Below are 24442 nucleotides of genomic sequence, written 5' to 3'. Positions count from 1 at the left end.
CTTGGTCATGAGAAGAAAATCATTATTGTTTCCTTATTGTACAATAAATAAATATTTTCCTTTTTATGCTTGACTGTAGACATACAAGATGCAAATATCTTATATGGATTATAAAAAGGCATTGGAGTTTAGCATGCTATTACTGAAAAGAGAAAAATAATAAAAACTAATCAAGGTTTTTTTGGACTTGTTTTGAGGGTAATCCAAATATGTATGAAAACAGATATTCATATTCTGTCAGCAGAAAAGAGCTTACCTTAAATTGTACAACTGAAATACCCTGTTTTTGTAATACACTATGGCAGAAATAATTTCGTCCTATGTAAACATTCATTTATTTTTATTGTTTTTAATAAAACATAGAGACAAACTATGTTTCCAACGATAGGAGACTGAAAGAGTAGTATGGAATAGTGTATAGGCATTAAAAATAATATTTTAGAAAAATACTGATTCCCCTTGTCCTCAACCACAGGGTACTGGCACTAAATAACTTAAAATGATACTACAGAACAGTATTTACAGTTTTGCCTGCTTTGCTTACTGGTGCATCATTGATTTTACATTTCCTAACAAGTTTTCTTATTTAAAGCTTATTTCTCTACCTGCTTGCTTGAAATTTTCATGTATCCAAACGAGACAGTGGCTATCACCATTTATTCTTCAGGATTTTGTTTTGTAGGGATTTGACTTAAGAACTTGCGCTAAGGTTCACTGATTCTGAAAGCAGAGTCTGATGGAAGACATACCACTGTGGAATTAGACTACATTTCATTTTCATTAATTTTCTGCCTATCATTTAGCAGGTGACAATTACTCTCTAAAACATTTTATAATGCATAAGTCTCTGTGTTTAGAAAATACTGAGGACATTTATGGAGGCTCAAGTCACTTGGGAATGGGAATGCTTCGGACACTTACTAACTGTACATGAACAGGCAGCTACAGTTCTGCAGTCTCTCAGCACACTCATTTTATTTTGGGCAGTATGATCCTGAATGCCTTGTGAATCTATTTTACATGGTATCAATTGCTTACGTGATGTTTTCTGTCTTCATCTAACATCCTACCTTTTTTTCCCCATTGCAGATGTCATATACTTTCCACCTAAAATTCTGACAGCTGTTGGGTCTAACGTTTCTTTTCACTGCATCTATACAAATGAAAACAAGATAGTTGCCTCAAAAAAGATTGTTTGGTGGATGAATTTAGCTGAGAAAATTCCCCAAAGCCAGTATGATGTTGTGGGTGACCATGTTAGCAAAGTTACTTTACCTAATTTGAATGCAACCAAACCCCGAGGAAAGTTCACCTATGACGCAGTGTACTGCTGCAATGAGCATGAGTGCCACCATCGCTATGCTGAGTTATATGTGATTGGTAAGAACCCTGGGATTTTCTTCATTTTATTCCATGAGATACATTTTTATTATGGACTCTATCTTAGAGTCCCATTGAAGATGTTAAGGAAATTTTATTTTCATTAAAAATGTTTTGGTGTTTTTGCTTTATAGTAATATTTTAATGTGTTTTAAATAGATGTCAATATCAATATATCATGTGAAACTGATGGGTACTTAACTAAAATGACTTGCAGATGGTCACCCAGTGCAATCCAATCACTTGTGGGAAGCACTTTGCAGTTGATGTATCATAGGTATGTATATTTTTGCTGTTTTATTTTTCTGTGGATATGGTGAGATGAACATCTCTTGTAAAATATCACCATAGCAGTAGTCTTGCAGATTTATTCCCGAAAGAGGAAGGTAGAATATTCTTAATTAGGAAATTTTTAGTGATTGGTGATTCTTGAAAAAATTCACACACAAAAAGATTGTAATTTGTTTTTGCTTCAGATTATTTTTTTCTGATGATCAGTTAATTCTGCACAATTGCATTGTAGTTAATAAATGAAATCCAAAAAATTAATGTCTATACATTTTAATTTGACTTGGAGAATTGGCTAGAGGAGAATATCAAGGATTATAGAAGCCTTGTATCATTTGCTGAAGATTAATGTTTTAGAAAAAAGTTGGAGGTAGTGGTACAGATATTGTAAGAGATAATATGAATGGTCTTTAGAAATAGGTAAGATTATTATTATTTTTTAATTGAAGTATAGTTGATTTGCAATGTTGTGTTAGTTTCAGGTGTACAGCAAAGTGATTCAGTTATATATATATATGTATCTATTCTTTTTCAGATTCTTTTCATTATAGGTTATTATAAGATACTGAATATAATTCTCTGTGCTATATAGTAAATCCTTGTTGTTTATCTGTTTTATATATAATACTGTGTATCTGTTAATCCCAAACTCCTAAATTATCCCTCCCTCCCCGCCCTTTCCCCTTTGGTAACCATAACTTTGTTTATTTAATAAGGATTAAACAATTCTAGTAAAGAGTAATTTGCGTGGCTTTTTTTTTTTTTTACTGTTCTCTGATTTGAAAATATTTTACACATCGTCTTCCTATAGTATTCTTCTCTCTACAAAGACCTTTATCTAAAATAATGACATTCTTGATTAGGACAATTTTTATAACATTCTTTAGTAGTTTTCAAGCGTGTGTACTATTAAACACCCTGTCTCAGTTTGTACTGGGACTTTCAATTTGTATAGCTTGTGCTCATTTATTCTTAAAATCTAAAATTTCTGCTTGAAAAACAAATCCATTTCCTCAAATACTGTGTTCTGATTCCTATTCCTAATGCTACCAGTCTATTCTTAAGTAATATTAGAAAAAATGAGGCAATTTCTTTGTTTCTCACATGGGAATAATAGCTGTCTTCATCTTACCTGATACGAGAACTTTAAAATCTATAGACTATTCATGGCATACCATTTTACTTTTGTAATCTGTCTTTACTTTCTTTCCATGGCATTTTCACATTAAAAATGGTGTTTGTGGGCAACTATTCCATAAGCATTTGGACTCATTTATCTTCCTAATATTTATAGAAGAACCATGAAACTAGCTGAATATACGTGTTCAAGTTCTTTTAACCTCTCTAAGGTCTCAATTTCCTTGTCTGTAAAATGGAGTGAATAATAGGGCTTGCAGGGTTTCTGTGAAAATTAATGACATTTTATTTAATTATAATTAAGTGATATGATTTCTGCTGGTAAACATTCAATAAATGGTTAAATCTGTCGTGACGATAATGATGCTAACCTTTGGATTCCAAGTGGACTATTACTGTGCTTCTGTACAAGGTCATGGTTCTTATTTTTTATGCACAGATGACTCTTCATTCCTCTTTCTCATTTAACCCCCACCACACTGATTCACACACACACACACACACACACACACACACACACACACAAACAGTTGTAATTTTGAGGAAATAGGAAGAAAAAGGTGTCACAAAAATTGGAAAATGAGAGACAGAAAAATATAGATTTTTCATTTTCTTGCAACCTCCTTACTCCCATTCTTATGGAAACAGTAACTGCTACTTTAGCCACTTAAATACCATATTTAAAGCAAATAATGGCAGAAGGGCTATTGCAAAGAAGAGGAGAAATGCTTTGTATTCTCTGAGGTGGAGTGTTGATTGGGATGTAGTGATAAAAAAAATTTTCTTAATTTTCTTCTCTGAGAAAATAAGTGATATACCTGACTATATGATCCATATAGAAGTCAATAATTGATATTATTTTAATTATATTGCTTTGAACTGGAAAAGATTAGGACAATGTCAATTAAGCTACAATTTACTATCATTATGTTTTCAATTTGTTTTGTGGAATTTAAAGTGCAAGGAATTTATCTTCCTTTCCATCTCAGGAATTCCCCATTACCGCTTGTGATCTTTATTTTAAAAATTCGATCACTTCAGCATAATATTAGCGTAGCTTCCAAAGTGTTGTAAGTTCTATCTCCAATTGGATCCCTACCTCCTTGTTAGAACATTGTCATTTATTTCATTTGCATACCCACTTACTGTCTAGTGAAATATTTAAGAAGGGTTATTTTCTATTTTCATGGAAAGATTGTGATATAGCTGAGAATTCAAAAATGCCTTTCTAATAAGAACAACTACTTTTAGATGGAGCAAAAACTGTCTATTTTAAACAACAAAGCAGAATTCTCAAATTATCTTATTGCTTTCATCAGTGTTGTATATTTATTGATTGTTTTTGTATCTTTTAAGGAGCAGCCTTTACTGTTCTGATGTTCCATCTATTCATCCCATATCTGAACCCAAAGATTGCCACTTGCAGAGAGATGGTTTTTATGAATGCCTATTTCAGCCAATCTTTCTATTATCTGGCTATACAATGTGGATTAGAATGAATCACTCCTTGGGTTCACTGGACTCTCCACCAACATGTGTCATTCCTGATTCCGTGGGTATGTCAAAAACTATATGTATGTCTTCATTTTTATTAGCATATTTGGATTCAGGTTGATTCAGGATAACTGTTGAATTTTCTGATTACACTAGATTAAAAAAATTTTTTTTTCCTACTTACAGTGGAATTGAAAAGACAATTAGCTTTAGAAGGTTTTACACTTTTGGCTTTATTTTAAATCAATAATAGGAAGATTTTCAGCATATAATTTGATGAATTATATTGATCACTGGGTATAAATTTAGTAGTAATTTTATTCTAAGTAATGCACTATTTTATGTTTTTTTCCCAATGTACTTATGAAAACATTTGATGCTTTTAATCTAAAAGTTTAATTTGGATATTCTGATGGTTTTTGTAATCTGAGTAGTCATAGCTCAAGGCTTTAATTTGTAAGGCTGGGTAGGAAGCAGAAGGATTCAAAATAACTCAAATGAAATATAGAGAAAATAGACAAGGATGATGACATCCATTATAATGTTTTAAACGTTCTTTGAAAAGGATATTTTGATTTCAAAGGAATAAGAGACCCCTTGGAGATTTTGATATATTACTCTAAGTGTCACTGTGAAATCTTTGGGAAATGATCCATTTATGATTTTGCAGCAAATGTAGAAGAGTATCTTTTGATGCTAAATAATATTTTGTTGGGGAATTGTACCAAAAATTAATATTTGATCAATTGTACTTTCAAATAATTAGTACACATCTGAATTCAAACCTATATTTTGTTAAATATAGCATAAAGTTGTCATAATTAAACAATTGTTTTCAGTATGAAGTCCCAGTTAATTGATCTGCCCTCTCACCACCCCTTCCTATTTAGTTTGGTTCCATTTTAAGTGAGTTTACTGTAAGCAGTACTTCTCTGGTACTAAATATCCTAAGATAGCAAGGAACTCTCCTACCTCCCTACCCTACAGACATGCATAGATATACCCTCACATGTATTATATGACAACTGCAACATGGATTCAGTTCGATAGCTGAACAATTTTTGATGTTATTCTTTTCAGTACTAACATAAGGCATTTAAATAGCGCTTATATTGCCTACTGAGTACTAGAATACAATGTGAAAATTCAACTTTGGAATCCAAATGCCAGCTCCACTTATTACTAGCTTTGTAAACTTGGGCTAGTCACTTAAGTGCTCCGTGACTATTTTATCACCTATAGAATGTGGAAAGCTCCTTATACCTCTCTAATGTGGGTATTGTGGGGATCACATAAACCATTGTACTTCAAAGCATTCTTTCTATAAACTAGATATTCATGGAATATATACATGTGATAGCCATATGATTCCATCAAGTGCAATCACAGCTTTAATGTGTTTGGGTCTCTTGAATGCTCATACTTCCTTTCCTGAAGAGGAATTATCTTTTCAAGAGATGAAATATATGTCGTCTTACTGGTTGGTGAAGAACGTCTTCTTGGCATATGAGGAATTGAATAAGCATGAGATACTGTATAGTAAATAAAAAGTTCAGGTGTTTTGGTCATCAACAGTCTAAAGAAGTATTGTTGATGAAGTCTGTAGCTTCAGAGGTTCACACTGTTGTGCTTGAGCTGTGAGATGTTAGTTCCCAAATACGTTGAGTTTGCATGTTGCCTTTTATTATTTTTTAAAGCCCTTGCTGTTCTGTTCATCTTTGCCTCTATTTCTACCCTTTAAAAAGCTTATTTTCCTCAGATTGTAGAGAACCAAGGCTTTACTCTGCAAGACTTCCTCTGACCTTGACCTAGAAATACCTAACAACAGACAGTAGAAGATTTTGAAACTCACACATGTGGAAATGAATGCAATGTATAGTTTTTTGCTTTTAATTAAAGCTCTATGTAGAACAGAGTTTGCTATTGATATTCCTCATGTGATCAGTATGGTATCTTTTGCATGCAGAGCCAATGGTTCCGTTTCTAATCGGGTCTTACAATTAACGTGCAGAGTGACATGGATGATGCATTGATCTTTTTTCAATCAACCTCTCTATTTTCAAAATAGAGATAATCCCTTTCTTATGTATTACATAAAGTTGTAGGGGATCAAATGAGATAATGAAGGAGAAGGTTTTGAGAAAGAGATGTTACTTTATAAATAGAAGATATAGAAGATTATAACATCATAATAACATTTTAAAAATATTGTTACTGTTTAAATTACTGTTATATAATACTTTAAAAAAATTTTCTAGTGAAACCACTGCCTCCATCTAGTGTGAAAGCAGAAATTACTGTAAAAATTGGATTATTGAAAATATCTTGGGAGAAGCCAGTCTTTCCAGAGAATAATCTTCAGTTCCAGATTCGCTATGGTTTAAGTGGAAAAGAAGTACAATGGAAGGTACCTTTTACCTGGAAATTTCTTCAGCTTGCCTCACTAAATATTATTTCTTATAACTGTTTAAGAATTTTATTGCATAAGGTTAATTTTATCGGCATAAAAGTACATCCTCCTGTCTTCCATAGCTCTTTTTATTAAATAGATTGATCTAATTCTAACCCTTTTAAGAAATGAATTTTCCTGCTATTTATCATTTCCCAAAATGTGTTTTATAGTACATTGACCCCATACAATGTTTCCTGAAGAAAGATCACATGGCTTAATAAAAGTTTAAGAAACCCTGAATCACCATATGTCCCTAATGTAGAATCATGGTATATTACATATTAAAGGTTTAGAGAAGTCCTGAATTTAAGAAACATTTGTGACTTTATTTCATCCTATGTTTCTCAAACTCATTTTACCAAGGAATCTTTTTCCCTTTAACAATGTTCTTTAGTACACACATGTTCAATGGGACACATTTTGGAAGAAGCTGCTTTTATCAAATAACCAGAATAACACCCATAGTGGCAAGTGTGCATATGATGCCTTCCTGTGTCAGTTTTCTGATGGCAGCCTGCAAAGACCTAGAAATAGCAGGAACCCTAGAATAGAATTAGATCACAATGAGTTCAGCTGTAATAAATGTGACAGTTTACTTGCTTATTGAGGAGACTGAATATCAGCTATTCTCTACAGCCAGGCCCTATCTAACCACGAGGTTAGAATTCTTAAAAGTGTTTGTGTATAGAGGATTAGTGGACAGAGATTAGTAATAGGGTAAAAGAGTGATTGGGAAGTGAGGTTGCAAGTGGGCCAGTCCAAATCTTGTCATGAGATGGAAATAACAAGATGACTAAGGCAATCCTTAACCTGAAGGAGCTCATGATTCAAACCTAATAAGAGTATTTATAAAGCCAGAAAACACAAAGTCAGTTCTGTCTTAATTTTGGAATAGTCTTAGGGTTTAAAATAAAATGCACTTCAGGGCCCTTTAGCTACATATGTGTTAGTAATGATCAATCTAATAGTTTGACTTATTTTACAGGTATTAGAGGTGTATGATGCAAAATTAAAATCTGCTAGTTTCCCGGTGCCAGACCTGTGTGCAGTCTATGCTGCCCAGGTGCGCTGTAAGAGGCTAGATGGACTGGGATATTGGAGTAATTGGAGTACTCCAGCCTACACAATTGTCACGGATATAAAAGGTTTGCAAAGATTTTGTGAACGTGTCTTAAAAATACATAAGTATGTGCTTCCAATGTGACTGAAAAGTAATCCTTCCAAGAACACATGTACAACTTGGGCACCTTGTTATTTTGCAGTTCCTATCAGAGGACCTGAATTTTGGAGAATAATTAATGAAGACAACACTAAAAAAGAGAGAAATGTCACTTTGCTTTGGAAGGTATTCCTGATTTTTATGTTATTCTTAAATTTTGCTTCTGTACTCTTGAAAGATTTGCTTCACTGTAAAAAAGACTAACAATAATTCTATCATTTTTAGTCTCTGCAATCCCATTTATTTCAATTTGGAGAAGTGATTACAGAGAGCCAATATGTAGAATGGAGGGAGCACTGGCCTGGAGTTTGGAGACTTTAATTCTATTCTTGGCTTAACATAGTATAGATAATCAGTGCTATTTTGACAAAGTCACTTAGACCCTTCAGCCTCAGTTTCCTCATCTGTGTCAACATAAGATTGGACTAGATGATATCTAGTGTTCCTTCAAGTCCAAAAATTCCATTTGTATTTAATTCTAAACAGATAAACATGGCCTTCCCTACATATCTCAAGGGCATTTAGATTATTCTTTTTGTATGATGGCAAATACACAACGGATATTTCCAAAAACAATGAGTATACAGCTTAGAAATTTTCAAAGCATTCTCTCCCCCAAATGAATTGATTTCTATCCCAAGTGAATGTATTTTTTTTGGTCCGAATTTTAGGGAGACACAAACATACAGTCCATAGCAAACATCATTTGTCATTAGGGAAGTACGTATTAGAACAACAATGAGATACCACTACACACTTATTAGAATGGTTAAAATCCAAAAAAACTGACAATAAATTGCTGGCTAGCATGCAAAGCAACAGGAACTTTTATTCTTTGCTGGTGGGAATGGAAAATGGTACAGCCACTTTGGAATATAATTTGGTAGCTTCTTACAAAAAACTTTGGTACTTTCATACAATGGAATATTATTCAGCAATAAAAAGAAACTGCTATAAAGCCACAAAAAGATATGGATTACTCTTAAATGAATGTTTTTAAGTGCTAGAAGGCTGCCTAAAGGGCTACATTATGATTCCATTTATAGGACATTCAAGAAAAGGCATAACTATAGAGATGGCAAAAAGATCAATGGTTTCCAGGGGTTTGGTTGATGGGGAAAGGTTTGAATGGGTGAAGAACAGGGGATTTTTTATGCTGGTGAAACTATTCTGTATAATATTGTCCTGGTGAGTACATAGCATTATGCATTTGCCAAAACTCATAAAACCTTGTAGCACAAAGAAAAATCCTTAGTGTATACAAATTAAAGATAAATCGTTAGGAGGTTGGAGAATCCCAGGATGGAATCCAGACTGCAATAAGAGAAACTAAGTGTATTACAAGTGTATGGAACAGTCTTACTGAAGGAGTTGGGAGAAAAAGGTTCAGGCCTAGGTAACCTTGTTAATGAGTAGATTCTTAAGACTAAAGGCAAAAGAAACTGTACATAACCACTGTGTTCTAGTTGATAAAGTCATTTCTCTCACGAGGTATGGGTTAACAATTCTTGTATCATTAGATATGCAAACTGGAATTGAACAATTAAGCACTGGATGATGGATGATAGGAAGGACCCAGGTTTCTCAGTGTTGAATTGGTTACAGACAAGCAAGGAGAAGATTAGAATGATCCATGTGGTAATGGATTAGGGTTGGAGACATCAGTATGAACTCATGTTTAGCTTAATATGGATACAGATGGATTCATTTAGAAATTTTCATAGATATGTGTGTATACAGATGTAGTATACACAGATGTATTTCCTTGATCTGTAAGCTGAGAAATCAATATTCTGGTAGTAAGGAGCATTCGCAGATTTGTTTCTAATACTATTCTTCAATAAAAGGAACTAGGGCTCTATGAAAAAATGCTTGGTTATAGGGCTGGGGCAGGAAATAACACAAGATGAGCCTAGAGCAGCTTGTAGGACTAGAAAGTAAGGACTTTATCATCAATTTTACTTGATGGTTATGAAAGTAAATATTTGTATATGAAAACTGACATAGATTTTTTAAAAAAACAAAATGCAAAATTTATATGATTTTTCAGACATTTATTTCTTGCAGTGGCTGCTAAAATCTTACTTACCACCTACCCAGGTTCTTCCACGCCCTGCAGAGACATATTTATGTTTGTTTGTATTTATGTTTCTTAATTTCTGACTTAGAAGAATCTCAATGACAAAAATTGAGAAGCACTGTTCTAGTCTGTTGTATAGAGTTAAGCTTTCTAAGGGTTTACAAGGGATTGGTAGCACTTAAATCTTACCTGAAGCAGGTGCAGGTGATGGGGGAAGTGGGACATATTGTTATATTCTGTAGAATGGATGAATACAATTGGACTAATTATATATTTTACACTGAACCATCAGTGAGCTGGTATGAGTTTTTCTAAACTAAAGGCACAAATTCTGGGGTTCCATGTACACTGTCCTGATAGCCTCTGTTACTGGAAGGGGCAGCATATCAAGGGAAGAAAAAAAATGAGTGACCAGTCTTACCAGGATTAATAGAAGTGATGATTAATATCTTTTCAAACTCTCTCTAGTTGTTGCTTTATGAAAACAGAGGGTTATTCCCTTTTTGCTTTTTAGATGAAGAAACTCTCAACTCTCTTTCAGTCTTTCTTTTCTCTAGAATTAGAGTGAAACTTCCAGGTAGAAAAGTGTCCTATTTGTATCCATACTTCATTATCTTCAAATGATTTAGTCTTTTGAGTCTTAAAAAAAGAAAAACCAAAAGGAGGGAGATAAGTTTCCCATGCTCCATAGCCACCCAGACGGCTTCAGGGAGACTGTGGTCAGAGCCCCATACCTCAGCCTTGAATTCAGCAGTGCTTGCTCTGGCCTGACCCCTGCTTACCAATGGGAAATGTTTAATAGGAGTTCCGTGAGCTCAGTCAGTATGAAAAGCACTGTAGCCCTTGAGCTAATCAATTTTTATGTTTACCGCAGCCCCTGATGAAAAATGACTCATTGTGCAGTGTGAGAAGATACGTGGTGAAACATCATACTTCCCGCAATGGAACATGGTCAGAAGATGTAGGAAATCACACTAAATTCACTTTCCTTTGGACAGAGCAAGCACACTCTGTTACCGTTCTGGCCGTCAATTCAATTGGTGCTTCTTCTGCAAATTTTAATTTAACATTCTCATGGCCCATGAGCAAAGGTAAGAAAAGGTACACCTCACTTTGCATTCACAGAGTCCAATAGATGAGACAGACATTAATCAAATAATCATGCAAGTTAATGCCTATTTACAAACTGAGACGAGTGTTCCCAGGAAAGGAGTATAGTTTTATAAAAGAAAAGAAAATAGGAGCCTAACCTGGTATTGAGAGTCAGAGAAGCTTTCTTGAGGATACAGTAGAGGAATTAAACGTCCCCAGAAGGTCGGGGGAAGCGCTCCCGCGAGAGGAAAAATCTGACCAAAAGTCCTGTGGTCCATGAGAGGACATGAAGGAAGACCGGGTTGGCGCTGGTGCAAAAAAAGTCCTGAAAGGCCGACAGAGGCTCTGAGGCATGGCCCTCAGGGAATTGTAGGCATGATAGGAATTTTGTTCTAACATGCAGAAGTCTGGAGGCTTTTAAGTGGGACTCTGTGGAGAGGGTGTTAAAATGATCAGATTTGTGCTTTGAAAGCACGACTCCCTCATCGGGAGAGAAGATTTGGAGGGAATTAGAATGATTAATAGGCTTGTACAGTGTTACAGTAGAGAACACCTTTTGACCATATCCAAAAATCTCTTTTTTGGATTTTAGGTAGAATCTTATTTCTCCTCATAGCATATATTCCCACACCTCTCTGCTTATATGATTCTTGTGATACAAAAATAATTGCCATGTGTAAATGTCTGCTTTATTTATTTGTATAAATGTCTGCTTTCTCTTCCTTCTCCCCTTTTCAGTAGGTTATATGTTCCTAAAGGCAATTAGGAGATTTTCATTAATTTTGAATTTAAAAATAAATTTCCTTCTTTTCCTCACAGTAAATATCGTGCAGTCACTCAGTGCTTATCCTTTAAACAGCAGTTGTGTAATTCTTTCCTGGATGCTATCACCCAGTGATTACAATCTGATGTATTTTATTCTTGAGTGGAAAATTCTTCATGAAGACAATGAAATTAAATGGCTTAGAATCCCTTCCTCTGTTAAGAAGTATTATGTCCACGGTAAGCTTTCTGTACTTTAATTAAGTTTCTCCTATGGATTAGTATGGCGCTACAGATAATCAATTCAAATAACATAGTCAGTTAATGAAAACTTCAAAAATATAGATGATAGATCTTGCTGCCTAAATTGTCATCCTATTACATTTAATTCTATTTCATTTGATCCTTTTCCATTTAAATATTTTATGTAGTTGTAACCACATCATCTACCACTTTTCATATGATTTGTTCCTTTGATATATCATAAGCATGTTTCTATTTTGTTCACAATCCTTATAACTTTTTTAAATGATTGTATAGCATTTTATTCCAGAATCTACATAAACCATTTATTTATTTGAGAACATTTATGTTGCTTCCAGCTTAACCTTTTTTTAAAACCATTTTAATGGCTTTTGATATCTACTGACAAATTGTTTTCCCAGATTGTGTACCAACTTATGATGCCACTAGCAATGAGTGGGAGGGCCAGGCTGAAGGTCTGAGGATCATAAGCCAGCATAATATTCCCAGAGTAGACCAGTTACCCCACAAGGTGATTAAAATGCTAAATATTAGTGCACAATACAGAGTCTCCAAGTCTGAGTAAGGTTTAAGCAGGGAAGCTAAGGATTGCCATGTTCTTATTTACAACATCATCCCAAAGGCACATACTTCTATTTCATTGCAAAGACCCTAGAATTTAGCATCAAGGCAAATAGAAACAAATTATTGATAGAGAACTAAATCCACTTCATTACTATACTGTTGTCTAGGTGGTTACTCTCTGTGCTTCAAAGAGATTTATCTCTTGTGGAATAATATTTATATCTTATTAGCATTTGTGAAAATGATAGCTCACTGATAGATCCATTTTGAGCTTTGCTATGAAGATGATCATCCTCCATAGATCTAGACACCTGGATATATAAGGTAATTCCCACTCCCGTCTTCTCTGCATGGGATTTCGTGAGACTTTAGTCTCCCAGCTACTTTGAATGGGGAGGCTAAGTCAACTAAATTCTTATGAAGAGGGAATATTGCTGGCTTTGGTCTTAGGAGGTAGAGTGTATTGTCCTGGAAAGGGAAATAAAACAACTCCTACACCCTGAACTTGAACAAACCGGCTATCACTGGAACATGCCTTTGAAAAATTGCAATCTTCTATCTTTGGGTAAGATTTTAAAACATTATTTGCGAAATTATTGTCATTACAGTAGAATTGGTAGTGCTTAGATTGTCTTTGAAACTCCCTAATTATCAGTTTCAATCCATAGGTAACAATCATCAGTTTTTAATCCATCAGTTTCAACCCATTAGTCATCAGTTTTACATCCATGGAAATCTAAGAGTCACTTAACATTTTTTTTTACATAGATTTCACTCATTTATATTAATTCAGTGGGAATGACTCTTTAAAATATTTTTTCTCTTCAGATCATTTTATCCCCATTGAGAAGTATCAGTTCAGTCTTTACCCAATATTTATGGAGGGAGTGGGGAAACCGAAGATAATTGATAGTTTCACCCAAGGTAAAAATGTTTACTTTTAGTTTCTTTTTACACAGATGTGTGGTTTCCTCCTTAGCTAGCAGTAATGCTGCCATCTGATTATTTTCTTTCTGATGGAATCATGGAATAGCCCAGAGTCTTATGTAGATGCCTCATGGGTGACTGCAGTAAGGGTACATGGTTCCATGGTGGTGGTAAGAAGAATAATCAGGCGTGGTATTGTATTCTTGTATTGGTAAGTAAAAATTTCAGTCTAAAAGTTGATGGAAACAAAATAAAGGGAAGTATCCAGCTATACAATAAAATACATCATCATAAAGATTAATTGGAAAAATATTAATTTTCTGTACAATTAATATAAATACACCTACCCCAAACAATATGTTTTGACTCATATTTATGAGTCTTTACATTTTAATCATCTTGTAAAGGAAATCTTTTTCTAAAAATAAAACTGTAGGAATAATTATAGAAAAAAGTTCACAGGGTGTCTTACATTTCTGATTCATCTTACTGTACTTGAAGTGGGAACATTTTGATTTTGCTATTACTTTTCAGATTGTCTTCAAATCCAAGCAACCCAATAATCAAGTTTCAAGAGAGAAACATTTCGCCTGGTTTTAGAATTAAAATAATTATAAAGCTTCATTCATGTATTGTTCAACAAATATACACTGAACACTGTTCTAAGCACTGGGGATTGAACAGTGAACATGTCTGTGTCGTAAATGGAGCTTAAACTCCAGTACTCTAATAAGAATGACAGACAATAAACAAATCATGTATAATATAATGTCAGATAGAAATAAGTGCATGAAGCAAAATAAAAGTAAAATGAAGGGATAGAGTTAAAATGTGGTGCTTTAGTAAGGATGGCCCAAAATGGTCTTTTTCTCTGTGAAGGTGATATTTGGGTAAAGTCCCGCAAGAACAAAGGGGAAGAGCATTTAAGCAAGGGGATAGCAAGTGCAAAGGCCCTGAAGAGTGAGCATGCTTTGTGGTTCAAGAAACAGTAAGGAGGTCAATGTGTCTGGAGTGAGCAAGATAGAGGTTGATGGGTGTTGTAGGTTGCCTTCTCTAAAAGCAGATGCTGAAACAAAGAGTCATCATAACAACTTTTATTGACACATGGACTCATATAACCTAAAAGTGACCAGATGGAGAGAGCTGGCAAATAAATACTTTTGAAAAAATGTTTTGCTAAATTACAAGAAGCATAATTCTGACCAAAATAATAATTTTATTAATGTGATCAAAGCTATACTTTTATCTTCCTCTTTCTGATTTTTATATCTTTAAAGGTCATTCAGATTTATGTTGAAATCAGAAAAAATGTCTATTATAATTTCTGATTCAGAAAGATGTTATTTCCTCAAGCTTCAGAGTTGTGTGAATTTTTTCTTTTTCAGATGATGAAAAACACCAGCATGATGCAGGTCTATATGTAATTGTGCCAATAATTATTTCCTCTTCCGTCTTATTGCTTGGAACATTGTTAATATCACACCAAAGGTATTGTACTTGGTGTTAAAATCTTGAACATATTTAAACCTTGATTTTAAATCCAACTCAGAAACACTGAAGTGTTCTAAATATCTTTATATGTGTTTGATGGCAATGAGATGGCATAAAAAGAAAAAACCTGATTTCAGGAAGCCACACTCCGTTTTGCTAGTACACATAAGCCTCAGGGAAGAAATTAGTTTTTTGTTTTTTTTTTTTTTTTTTACTGTATATACATTCATGAAATAACAAACTTATAATAGGAAATTCTAGGTAGTATGTTCTTAGAGGTGAGAAGAATGGCTTTCAGAGTTGTACAATCTAGGTTGAGAACTTTTAGTGGTGAAGATTTATCTGAAGCCGTCAGTTCACTTATGGTCAGTAGGCATTCTGCTTTTTAAACGTCAGCATTGAGTGGCTCCATTCTGTTTGGTTTGGCAAATGGCCTTGAATTTCTTGGATGGTTCTTTGGGTGCCCCATTACTCTGTGCTGAGAGATCCGGACCATTGAGGTTATTTCACACATGCCAAATCTCTACAGAAAATTTTGTCTTCTAGCAGTGAAGAGGAAAAAGTGATTTTACAATCTGAATTTACCTTTCAGTCAAGTGAGCTGATTGGGCCATATCCAGTAGAATTGTTTCTGAAACTCAATTGATGGCCATATTTAATATTTAATTTTCTCTGAGAAAAACCTGTGCAAAGCATTTAGCACAGTGCCTGGCAAACAGTTTTCAATAAGAGTTGGCTATGTTTATTATAGTGATCATTAACTTTGGTCTAGACAGGAAGTTGGTGGAGATCTTCATGGTAGAGCATGTGAAAGTGAATCTGATCCTACTGAGGCATAACCAGTCTGGTAGATAAATTTCTAGTATGTACATTTATTAACTGTTAACATTTTCAATGTGAATGTTTTTCTTTACTTCTAATGCCTTGTTTATCTTTCGTAGGATGAAAAAGATGTTTTGGGAAGATGTTCCAAACCCCAAGAATTGTTCCTGGGCACAAGGACTTAATTTTCAGAAGGTCCCTTTTTCAGTTTTTTAAACCCCAGAATATATAAGATCGCATTTTAGATGCTATATGCCTTCTAGAGCTTCAAACATTTTTAAGATTTAAAACATTTTAAGGATAAGGTTTGAATCTTATTTTATTCAATTCATCTTAATATGAGTCTATTTAATCTGTTATTTGTTTTCAAGAATAGCAAGATGCAGGGATTTGAAACCAGGACAAAAAAAAATCAATAGGTAGTTTATCATCTGAGTTAACAAATACATATCTTTCTTCTGTGTCACAGTATATAATAAAATAAATATTAGAAGATTAGAGTCAAATCTGGTGGAGAACAAATATTTGTATATACTTTTTTAGTATAAATTGATTGTCCTTAGGAAAAGGCTGGAATCAATATTTTTTAACCCTTGTAATTATCTCCATAATTACTTAAATCAATTAAAAACTATATAAATAATCCTTTCCACAAATAATGCAATCTGAAAAATGCAATTATCGTAATAAAACTTACATTTATGAAGATAGTTCCTTTCAAGCTACTTTATGAAACAATTAGTCAACTCTAATAAAATAATTTGCACTTTATAATAGAATTTCTCAGAAAACTCTAGAGTTTAACAAATGTATCATTAATTCCCATAATTTCCCTTGAAGCAAGGTTGGTTTTCCACCCATAAAATTGGGAAAATAGAATTCAATTTTCATGGCAAAATATCTTCACGCTGTTTTGAACAATAATCATATGGAGGTTATTATGCAGTCTCAATAATTGTGTCATCATTAGTCACTGTTACAAGTCTTCAGTGGTTTTCTTTTAGTTACAAGATCAAGTACTCAATGACTTCTCTCTACAATCTATTATCAACCTACAGATTTCATTTTTTCTGTCCGTGGGCCTTAGTCACGCCTATACTATTCTCCTCACCTCTACAGACCCTTCCACATCAATGAAGACCTTGCTCTAAGCTCTTCTTTCCCCAAGCCTTTTGTGAACAAATGTAGTTCAGAAGAATTTCTGCCCCCTTTAAGTTCCTGGAGCATTTTATTTTTTATTGTGAAGAGTGTTCCGAGTTCAAGGGCTGTGTTTTACCAATCACAGCTATTGTTGAGCTCCTCCTGCTAAATGCAAAGTACTAAAGTCAGGATTTATTAATGAGTTGCTGATATCGTATAATAATGTCCATTTATATGCAAATCACTGAGATACATATTCTTACACTCATTAAGATTTTTACTTCAATTCTCTGTATCTCTGTTTCCTCTCCTGTAAAATGAGGTTTAATAGAACTTACCTCATTGGGTTGTTTAGGGGACTAAAGAAGATAGTACTTCTAACATAGTATTGTCTCAACAAATATTAGTTATCATTATTTTACATATTTACATGTTTTATGTTATTCTTTCAGTTACCCTGTGGGATAAGTATTATAATCTCCATTTTATAGAGGAAAAAACCTAAAGCTTATAATGGTTAGGTAACTTGTTTTAGAGTCTGGCTTAGTTTTCTAATTTGTCTGACTTTGGAGCCTGTTCTATTAGTAAGTGTTCTCTCTGGCTTTCGATTTTTTTTTTTTTTTTTTGACTATGACCCACAGTGAGAAAAATGCTTTACCTTGCAACCTAGTAAATGAGTAGATGTAGATAATATGCAAAACTGAAACAAAAGATGCTCAAAACAGTTTTACTATTTGCAGCACCCTCTGTTTTCAAAATTCTGTTTCATTTCAAAAATACTGGTTACAACCCTCTACATTCATTCACATACTAATGGATATGATTTGCGGTTAGAAAACACTGCTCTACAGTTTACCAATGAATGAATGAATGAACAGATATGTAATAATGTGGGCAAAATAATGCAGACATTTAAATTGTAATCTTTCAGCGGAAGAGACAGTGCCGTATCTTCAGACATGGTAGCATTGTAGTTTTACATATGGTCATTCTCATTATAGAAACTTCACTTAGCCTGAATCTAACGAGCCCCACACCCATACACTTCTCAGCTATGCCCTTACTCACTGTAAGCCACGGAGTCTCCTTTCATTAAAGCAGAGCTGATGGTTTTCTCAATTAGTAAAGTATTTATTCCTCTTCTTTCTCTTCCGTTATGAATTCTTACAGTGACGTTTATTGTAGTGATAGTGATATTTCAGCCATATGTATTTGTTTGTCATTCATTCATTCATTCATTCAGCAAGCACAAAATGAGAATAAGTATTTACATGTAAGTCTAGGATGTCGCTAGGCTCTGGGAAAACAATTTGTAAGAGATTCTCCTTACCATCTAGGCAGTAAGACAGTGAGGTCATAGAGGAGTGACTTGATTAAAAGCAGAATAGAAAGAACTTTTCTTTTCTCTCTCTAAAATGGTTTATTTATTTTAAAATTCATTAATTCATTCCATCCATTCATTCAAGGGGTATTTATTGAATAGTTATCCTATGCCAGTCACTATGCTAGGCCTTAGGGTTAAAATGGTCAGAAAACAGGAACTCTTGGAGTGTGCAGTCTATGGGGAAGATAAGCATTAATCAATTTATAACTGAAATAACAAATAATATACATTATATATGTTATATGTAATATATATTATGATAATATTACAGACACTAATAATGATAAACTACGTGTTGTGAAGGAAAGGGGCCCAGTGTGCTGAGTGCCATGTGTGGGACGGGGGGTGAGCTGAGATCTGGAAGATGAGCAGTCGTTAACTAGGATTTGTGGTGGAGAGTAGAGCCCAGCAAGTCCGCTGGTGAATACAAAGCCCTGTGGTAGGAAGTACCTTAGCACATTTGCAAGCTGAAAGCAGGGAGATTAAAAGACAAAGAGTAAGGAGGAGATTATTTTTCTTAAATATTGGGTTTTTGTCTTCTTTTAATGTGAGAGGAGTTTTGTCTAAAAAATCTAAATACCTATCTAAATAAAAATTTAAAAGCTTCACCATGTCAGTACATATAAATGCAGGGAATAACTGCATTATTACTGTTATAATAACTGCATTATTACTGCATTATTACAATCTTACTGTCTCCTTCAGAGAAGCTAAAACACTCTGTCTTCAATATGTTAAGCTCTGAAATCTCCTCTATGAACCACCAGAAAAATGGTTTCTAAGAGTTTACCAGGGCAGGGAAATGAGCAAGATGCAGTTCGAACCTGCACCAAATGGCTTTTCCCTTTTCCAGAAAATGCCCGACACAAAGGAACCACTTGGTGGATGTAGGTTCAGTCAGTGACAGTTTTTAGCCTATGCGCTACCCCGCTGAGCTCCCTGAGGAGGAGTGTAATGCCACAGCAGATCATCTGGCAGACATATACAATAGATGGAAATATCATCACATTTCCCCAGGTTTTGGTAAACTGAGGAAGTGTGAAGAATTTTTTAAGTACAGTAGGTGTGAATGTCCTCATTTGTAAGACTGATTTTTTTTTTGTTACTTTTGCCAGTGTTAGACTTCATAATCTTGTTAAGATACTCTAAGCATAACTAGCCCTCAAGATGCTTAATTTATTACTAGGGTTTAACAGGTACACAATTAGGAATAAATCAGTTTTGGGAATATATCAGGAATATTTGAAGAGTAAAGAAGAATATAATTTCAAAGGTTTTACTAATGATAAAAATCTAATCTTCTAAAATTCAATAACTTCTTAAAATGTCATCTTCTACTTTAATCTCCTAAATAACTAAAATATTTTTTTAGGGGAAAATAATATAGTATAATTCACATTATATTTCTAAAGAGGACAAGACAAATTTACTATCTGCTCCATACTTTCATATTCATACTATTTTATTTAATTCTCTCGTAGACCTAATAGCCCTATATTTTCTGATGACAAAACTGAGGCACAGAGTGGTTCGGTAGCTTGTCTTGATCATCCAGCCTGTAGGTGTGAAAATCTTGGTTAAACTCAGGTCCATTGGACTCACATTGATACCCTAGCCATCAATTCCATATTAACAATGTATTGCTTAATGTACTTAATGCCCCTAAATTGTACACTTAAAAATAGTTGAAATGGTAAATTTTATGTTACGCATATTAACACGCAAAAAAATTGGCAAAGGATCTGAATAGACATTTCTGCAAAGAAGATGTACCAATAGCCATAAGCACAAATGAATATATATATGCTCAACATCATTAGCGATTAGGGGAATGCAAACCAAAAACGCAAGATAGCACTTTACACTAGCTAGGATGGCTATAATAAAAACGACAGATAGTAAGTGTTGGTGAGAATGTGGAGGAATTGGAACTCTCCTACACTGCTGATGCGAATGTGAAAATGGTGCAGCGCTTTTGGAAAATAGTCTGACAATTCTCCAACAGTTAAACGTAGAATTACCATATGACCCAACAATCCACTGCTAGGTATATATCCAATAGAAATGAAGTCATATATCTACACAGAAGCTTGTATATGAATGTTCATAGCAACAGTGTTCATAATGGTCAAAACATGGAAGCAACCCAAATATCCATCAAATGATGAAATGGATAAGCAAAATTTGAGATTTCCAATTCTAAAACAAAAGGAAACAAACAAAAAACTCACAACACATTGCAAAGCAAATGGACAATGGGATCCCATTGTTTTTAAAAACAAATACAGTATTGTTTCAAAGGAGGTAATAATTTTTGTATAAACTATTTCCCTTAATTTGTTCTTCAAATTCAGATCTTTTTGAACATTGATTTTTATCTATACCTGTAATTTCTTGACAATAAACCTGATTTCTAAAATGTCCACTAAAATTAATTAATTTCTTCCACTTTTTAAACTATCATTCTTCTTCCCTTAATAGTAAATCAAAATCCATACTAAACCTGTAAGTATTCAAATCAAAGATGAAAAAAGCCAGTATTTTGAGGCATTTCCCCAAAAACCCACATTTGTTTAAAACAACATCAGTATAGGGTGATACCATATGTGATGAAAATTCTCTCATATAATTTCCCCTTGATTTTCTTTCCTTTGTATGTTCCATTTCCTTTTACCCTTTAACATTATTTTAAGACAATATAAGTACATAAAATGGAGTAATATAAAAGCGTCTGTGTACTAACACAATATCTTAAAATTTTCTCATATTTGCCTCATATATTTTTATTAAAAAAATTATAGATAAAGTTTGTCCTGATTGTTGCCCTTACTAGTTTTGCTCTCTCCTTCCCTTCCTAGGGCATCCACTTTCAAGAATATAGTATGCATTTGTCTAGTTCGTGCTTTTATACAACACCTTTTTTCTTACACCTGCATGTATGTATCCATGACCAATGAACAATAATACATTTGGTTATTGTTAATGTTAATACATCTCCCATATCATTCAAAAATTATTATTTTCTCAGCATTCTTTTTAAGATATCTTCATGTTGATATATTTCATTTAGTTTAATCATTTGATCCATAATATTTCATCCTATGAATATATACCATGATTCATATATCCATTCCCCTGCTGATGGATAGAAAACTCTTTTCTATTTATTACAAACAATGCTACAGGACACATGGTTGTATATGTCTCTTTGTTCTCTGGGAATATATGCCTTGATATGTCCCATTATTTAAAAAAATCATTTTGCATTACGGTATGCCTAGTGTGCATGGTTTGATAGTGAAATAGTATGGAAAAACATTTATTGGACAGTATAGTCTCTTCTGCACCCTTCTCTACCTTTAGTCTTGCTTCCCAAGTGCCATTACTTTAAACTGGTTTGCTTTTAATTTTTCTGGCAGGTCACCTTTATATTTCTAAAAATAATATGCTTATGGCATTATGAAATGTAGACATTATTTACTGATTTCTGGCTATAATGAGGATTTACTTATACACATACTTTTTCTCCCCTTCTTTCCCCATGCTCCTACCATATATAGTTTGTCACTTTTTTCAATTCCTTCAGTAATCACTCTGCAACCTCAGAAGAATCTTCTTAAACTCCATTTCTTGTTCAACGAAATAGAGACTGTTTCTTGGAGCTCCCCTTCCCCCATTTTTTCTTTTTAATAAAATAAAGACATTAGCGCTCTTACCCTTCCCTTCATTTCTCCCTCCACTTCCCAATCTCTGTCAACTGTAACTTTACACTTTTACTTAAGTCAGGGTTGATAATATGTTCTGTGCTATAATTTGTCTATGGGTTCATTTAAAAAAATAAAAACCCCAATAAACTGCATTTGCATTGTTATGAGTACGTAAATATTGTTCCTTGCAGAAGCAAGTAATATGTGATTATATTACCACACTTTTTGGTGGTTCCAGTGTCACAGGAGAATGTTTTTCAAAAAAATTTTAGAAACATTTCACCCTGTTGATTTAAATTGTGCCAAATTTTACTTGGCTTCATTTTTAGTTTTTATGTTTTGTTTTGTGTTTGTTTTGCTTTTTCTGGAGTTTCTAATTGCTTCTTAAAAAAAATTTTTTTTAACCTTCTGTGTGCTGCTATTATATAAGCTTCTTCACTGAGACCTGTTCCCAGTGCACCCTGTCCAGAAAACCCTTTATCCTCTTACTGCAATTTGGATTAGGCCTTTTCTAAAATTGCTGCAAGCCATCACTCTGAATTTTCCCTTAACTGGTTTCTAATGGATACTGTTTTCTAGATATTTTTCCCTTCCTCCTTATTGATTAACTAATTCCTTATATGACCTGCCAGGAAATATTGTGTAAGTCGGAGTCTGTGCATGCCTGAAATTCTTTTTATTGTGCCTTCCTCGCTTGATATTTTGGTGGAATATCAATTTCCAGGTCGACGAGCCTTTCCAATAAAACTTTGAGACAATTCCTGCCTTATCATCTAGCATCAGTATCACTTCTGAGAAGTCAGATGCCATTCTGATATTTACTCCTCACTGGTTACTTGCAGATTTCTGACTTTTAAAATATCCTCCCCATTATTGATGTTCTAAAATTTTAGAGATAGGTCTAAATCTATTTAGGGAGGTTCTTTTTCATGTAACTTTGTCCTCATTTGAAGACACTTTTGATTCTATGTCTCCTGTCAACTCTAAGCAATTATATTATTTCTTTGATAACTTCCTCTCCTCTTATTTTTTTGGATCTCTTCCTAGAATCTGTATTAGATGGATGCTGAACCCTCTGCATAGATCTTCTATATTTCTTAGCACTTCTCTAATATGTTCTGTTTCTTTGTCCTTTTGTTTTACGTTTGAGACCTTGCCGTACCCTGTTTTTTCAGTGCTTCTATTAAACATTTATTTGCCATTTATATTTGTAAATTTCCAAGTATTCATTTTCATTGTATTCTGTTCTGGTTTTATGCATGCAATATTTTCTTAAGTCTTACTAGAAATACCAATTTAGGGGATCATTGTTTGTTTTAGAAATTCTTTTTTCTTCTATTCCCTGAATTCTCTCCTATTTATCTATGTTCTCCTCCTATTTATCTTGGCTTTATTTTTTTAATCTCACAATTTCCCCATATATCTAGAAACCCTTTGTTTTCTTTCATGTTTAAGAATAAAATAATAGACAGGCTGACTGGGAGAGCATAATGCACATAAGCAGGGATTGTTGGCCTAAATGGGTAGACAGGGCTCTAGCTAGATGAGGAGAGATATGGTCGTAGACACCAGTACCTCACAGCTGCTAGATTCCTCCCCAGATAATTTCCTTTTTGTATTGTATTTATTTATTTAACATCTTTATTGGAGTATAATTGCTTTAAAATGGTGTTCTAGTTTCTGCCTTACAACAAAGTGAATCAGCTATACATACACACACATCCCCATATCTCCCCCTTCCTGCGGCTCCCCTCAACGCTCCCTATCCCACCCCTCCAGGCAGTCACAAAGCACCAAGCTGATCTTCTGTGCCATGCGGCTGCCTCCCACTAGCTGTCTATTTTACATTTCGTAGTGTATATAAGTCCATGCCAATCTCTGACTTCATCCCAGCTTATCCTTCACCCTTCCTGTGTCCTCAAGTCCATTTTCTACATCTGCGTCTTTATTCCTGTCCTGCCCGTAGGTTCTTCAGAACCTTTTTTTTTTTTTTTACATTCCATATATATGTGTTAGCATACGGTATTTGTTTTTCTCTTTCTGACTTACTTCACTGTATATGACAGACTCTAGGTCCATCCACTTCAATACAAATAACTCAATTTTGTTTCTTTTTATGGCTGAGTAATATTCCATTGTATGTATGTGCCACATCTTCTTTATCCATTCATATGTTGATGGACACTTAGGTTGCTTCCATGTCCTGGCTATTGTGAATAGAGCTGCAATGAACATTGTG

At 34.0% G+C, this 24442-nt stretch overlaps 1 protein-coding gene across 1 annotated transcript in view; it reads left to right on the top strand.

The window, feature by feature from the left end:
* LEPR (leptin receptor) overlaps nt 1-24442 on the top strand; it is a 70393-nt gene that overhangs the window by 26749 nt on the left and 19202 nt on the right. Inside the window, exons 6-16 of the mRNA XM_007120412.4 lie at nt 1090-1380; nt 1540-1657; nt 4162-4361; nt 6558-6706; nt 7737-7896; nt 8014-8096; nt 10925-11141; nt 11962-12144; nt 13561-13656; nt 15045-15147; nt 16092-16167. Coding sequence (XP_007120474.3) covers nt 1090-1380; nt 1540-1657; nt 4162-4361; nt 6558-6706; nt 7737-7896; nt 8014-8096; nt 10925-11141; nt 11962-12144; nt 13561-13656; nt 15045-15147; nt 16092-16167 — 1676 coding nt within the window. The remainder of the gene's footprint in view (nt 1-1089; nt 1381-1539; nt 1658-4161; nt 4362-6557; nt 6707-7736; nt 7897-8013; nt 8097-10924; nt 11142-11961; nt 12145-13560; nt 13657-15044; nt 15148-16091; nt 16168-24442) is intronic.

Source organism: Physeter macrocephalus, chromosome 4 (genome assembly GCF_002837175.3).
Source record: "Physeter macrocephalus isolate SW-GA chromosome 4, ASM283717v5, whole genome shotgun sequence".
Classification (NCBI taxonomy): domain Eukaryota; kingdom Metazoa; phylum Chordata; class Mammalia; order Artiodactyla; family Physeteridae; genus Physeter; species Physeter macrocephalus.
This window is presented reverse-complemented; position numbering and strand designations above follow the sequence as displayed.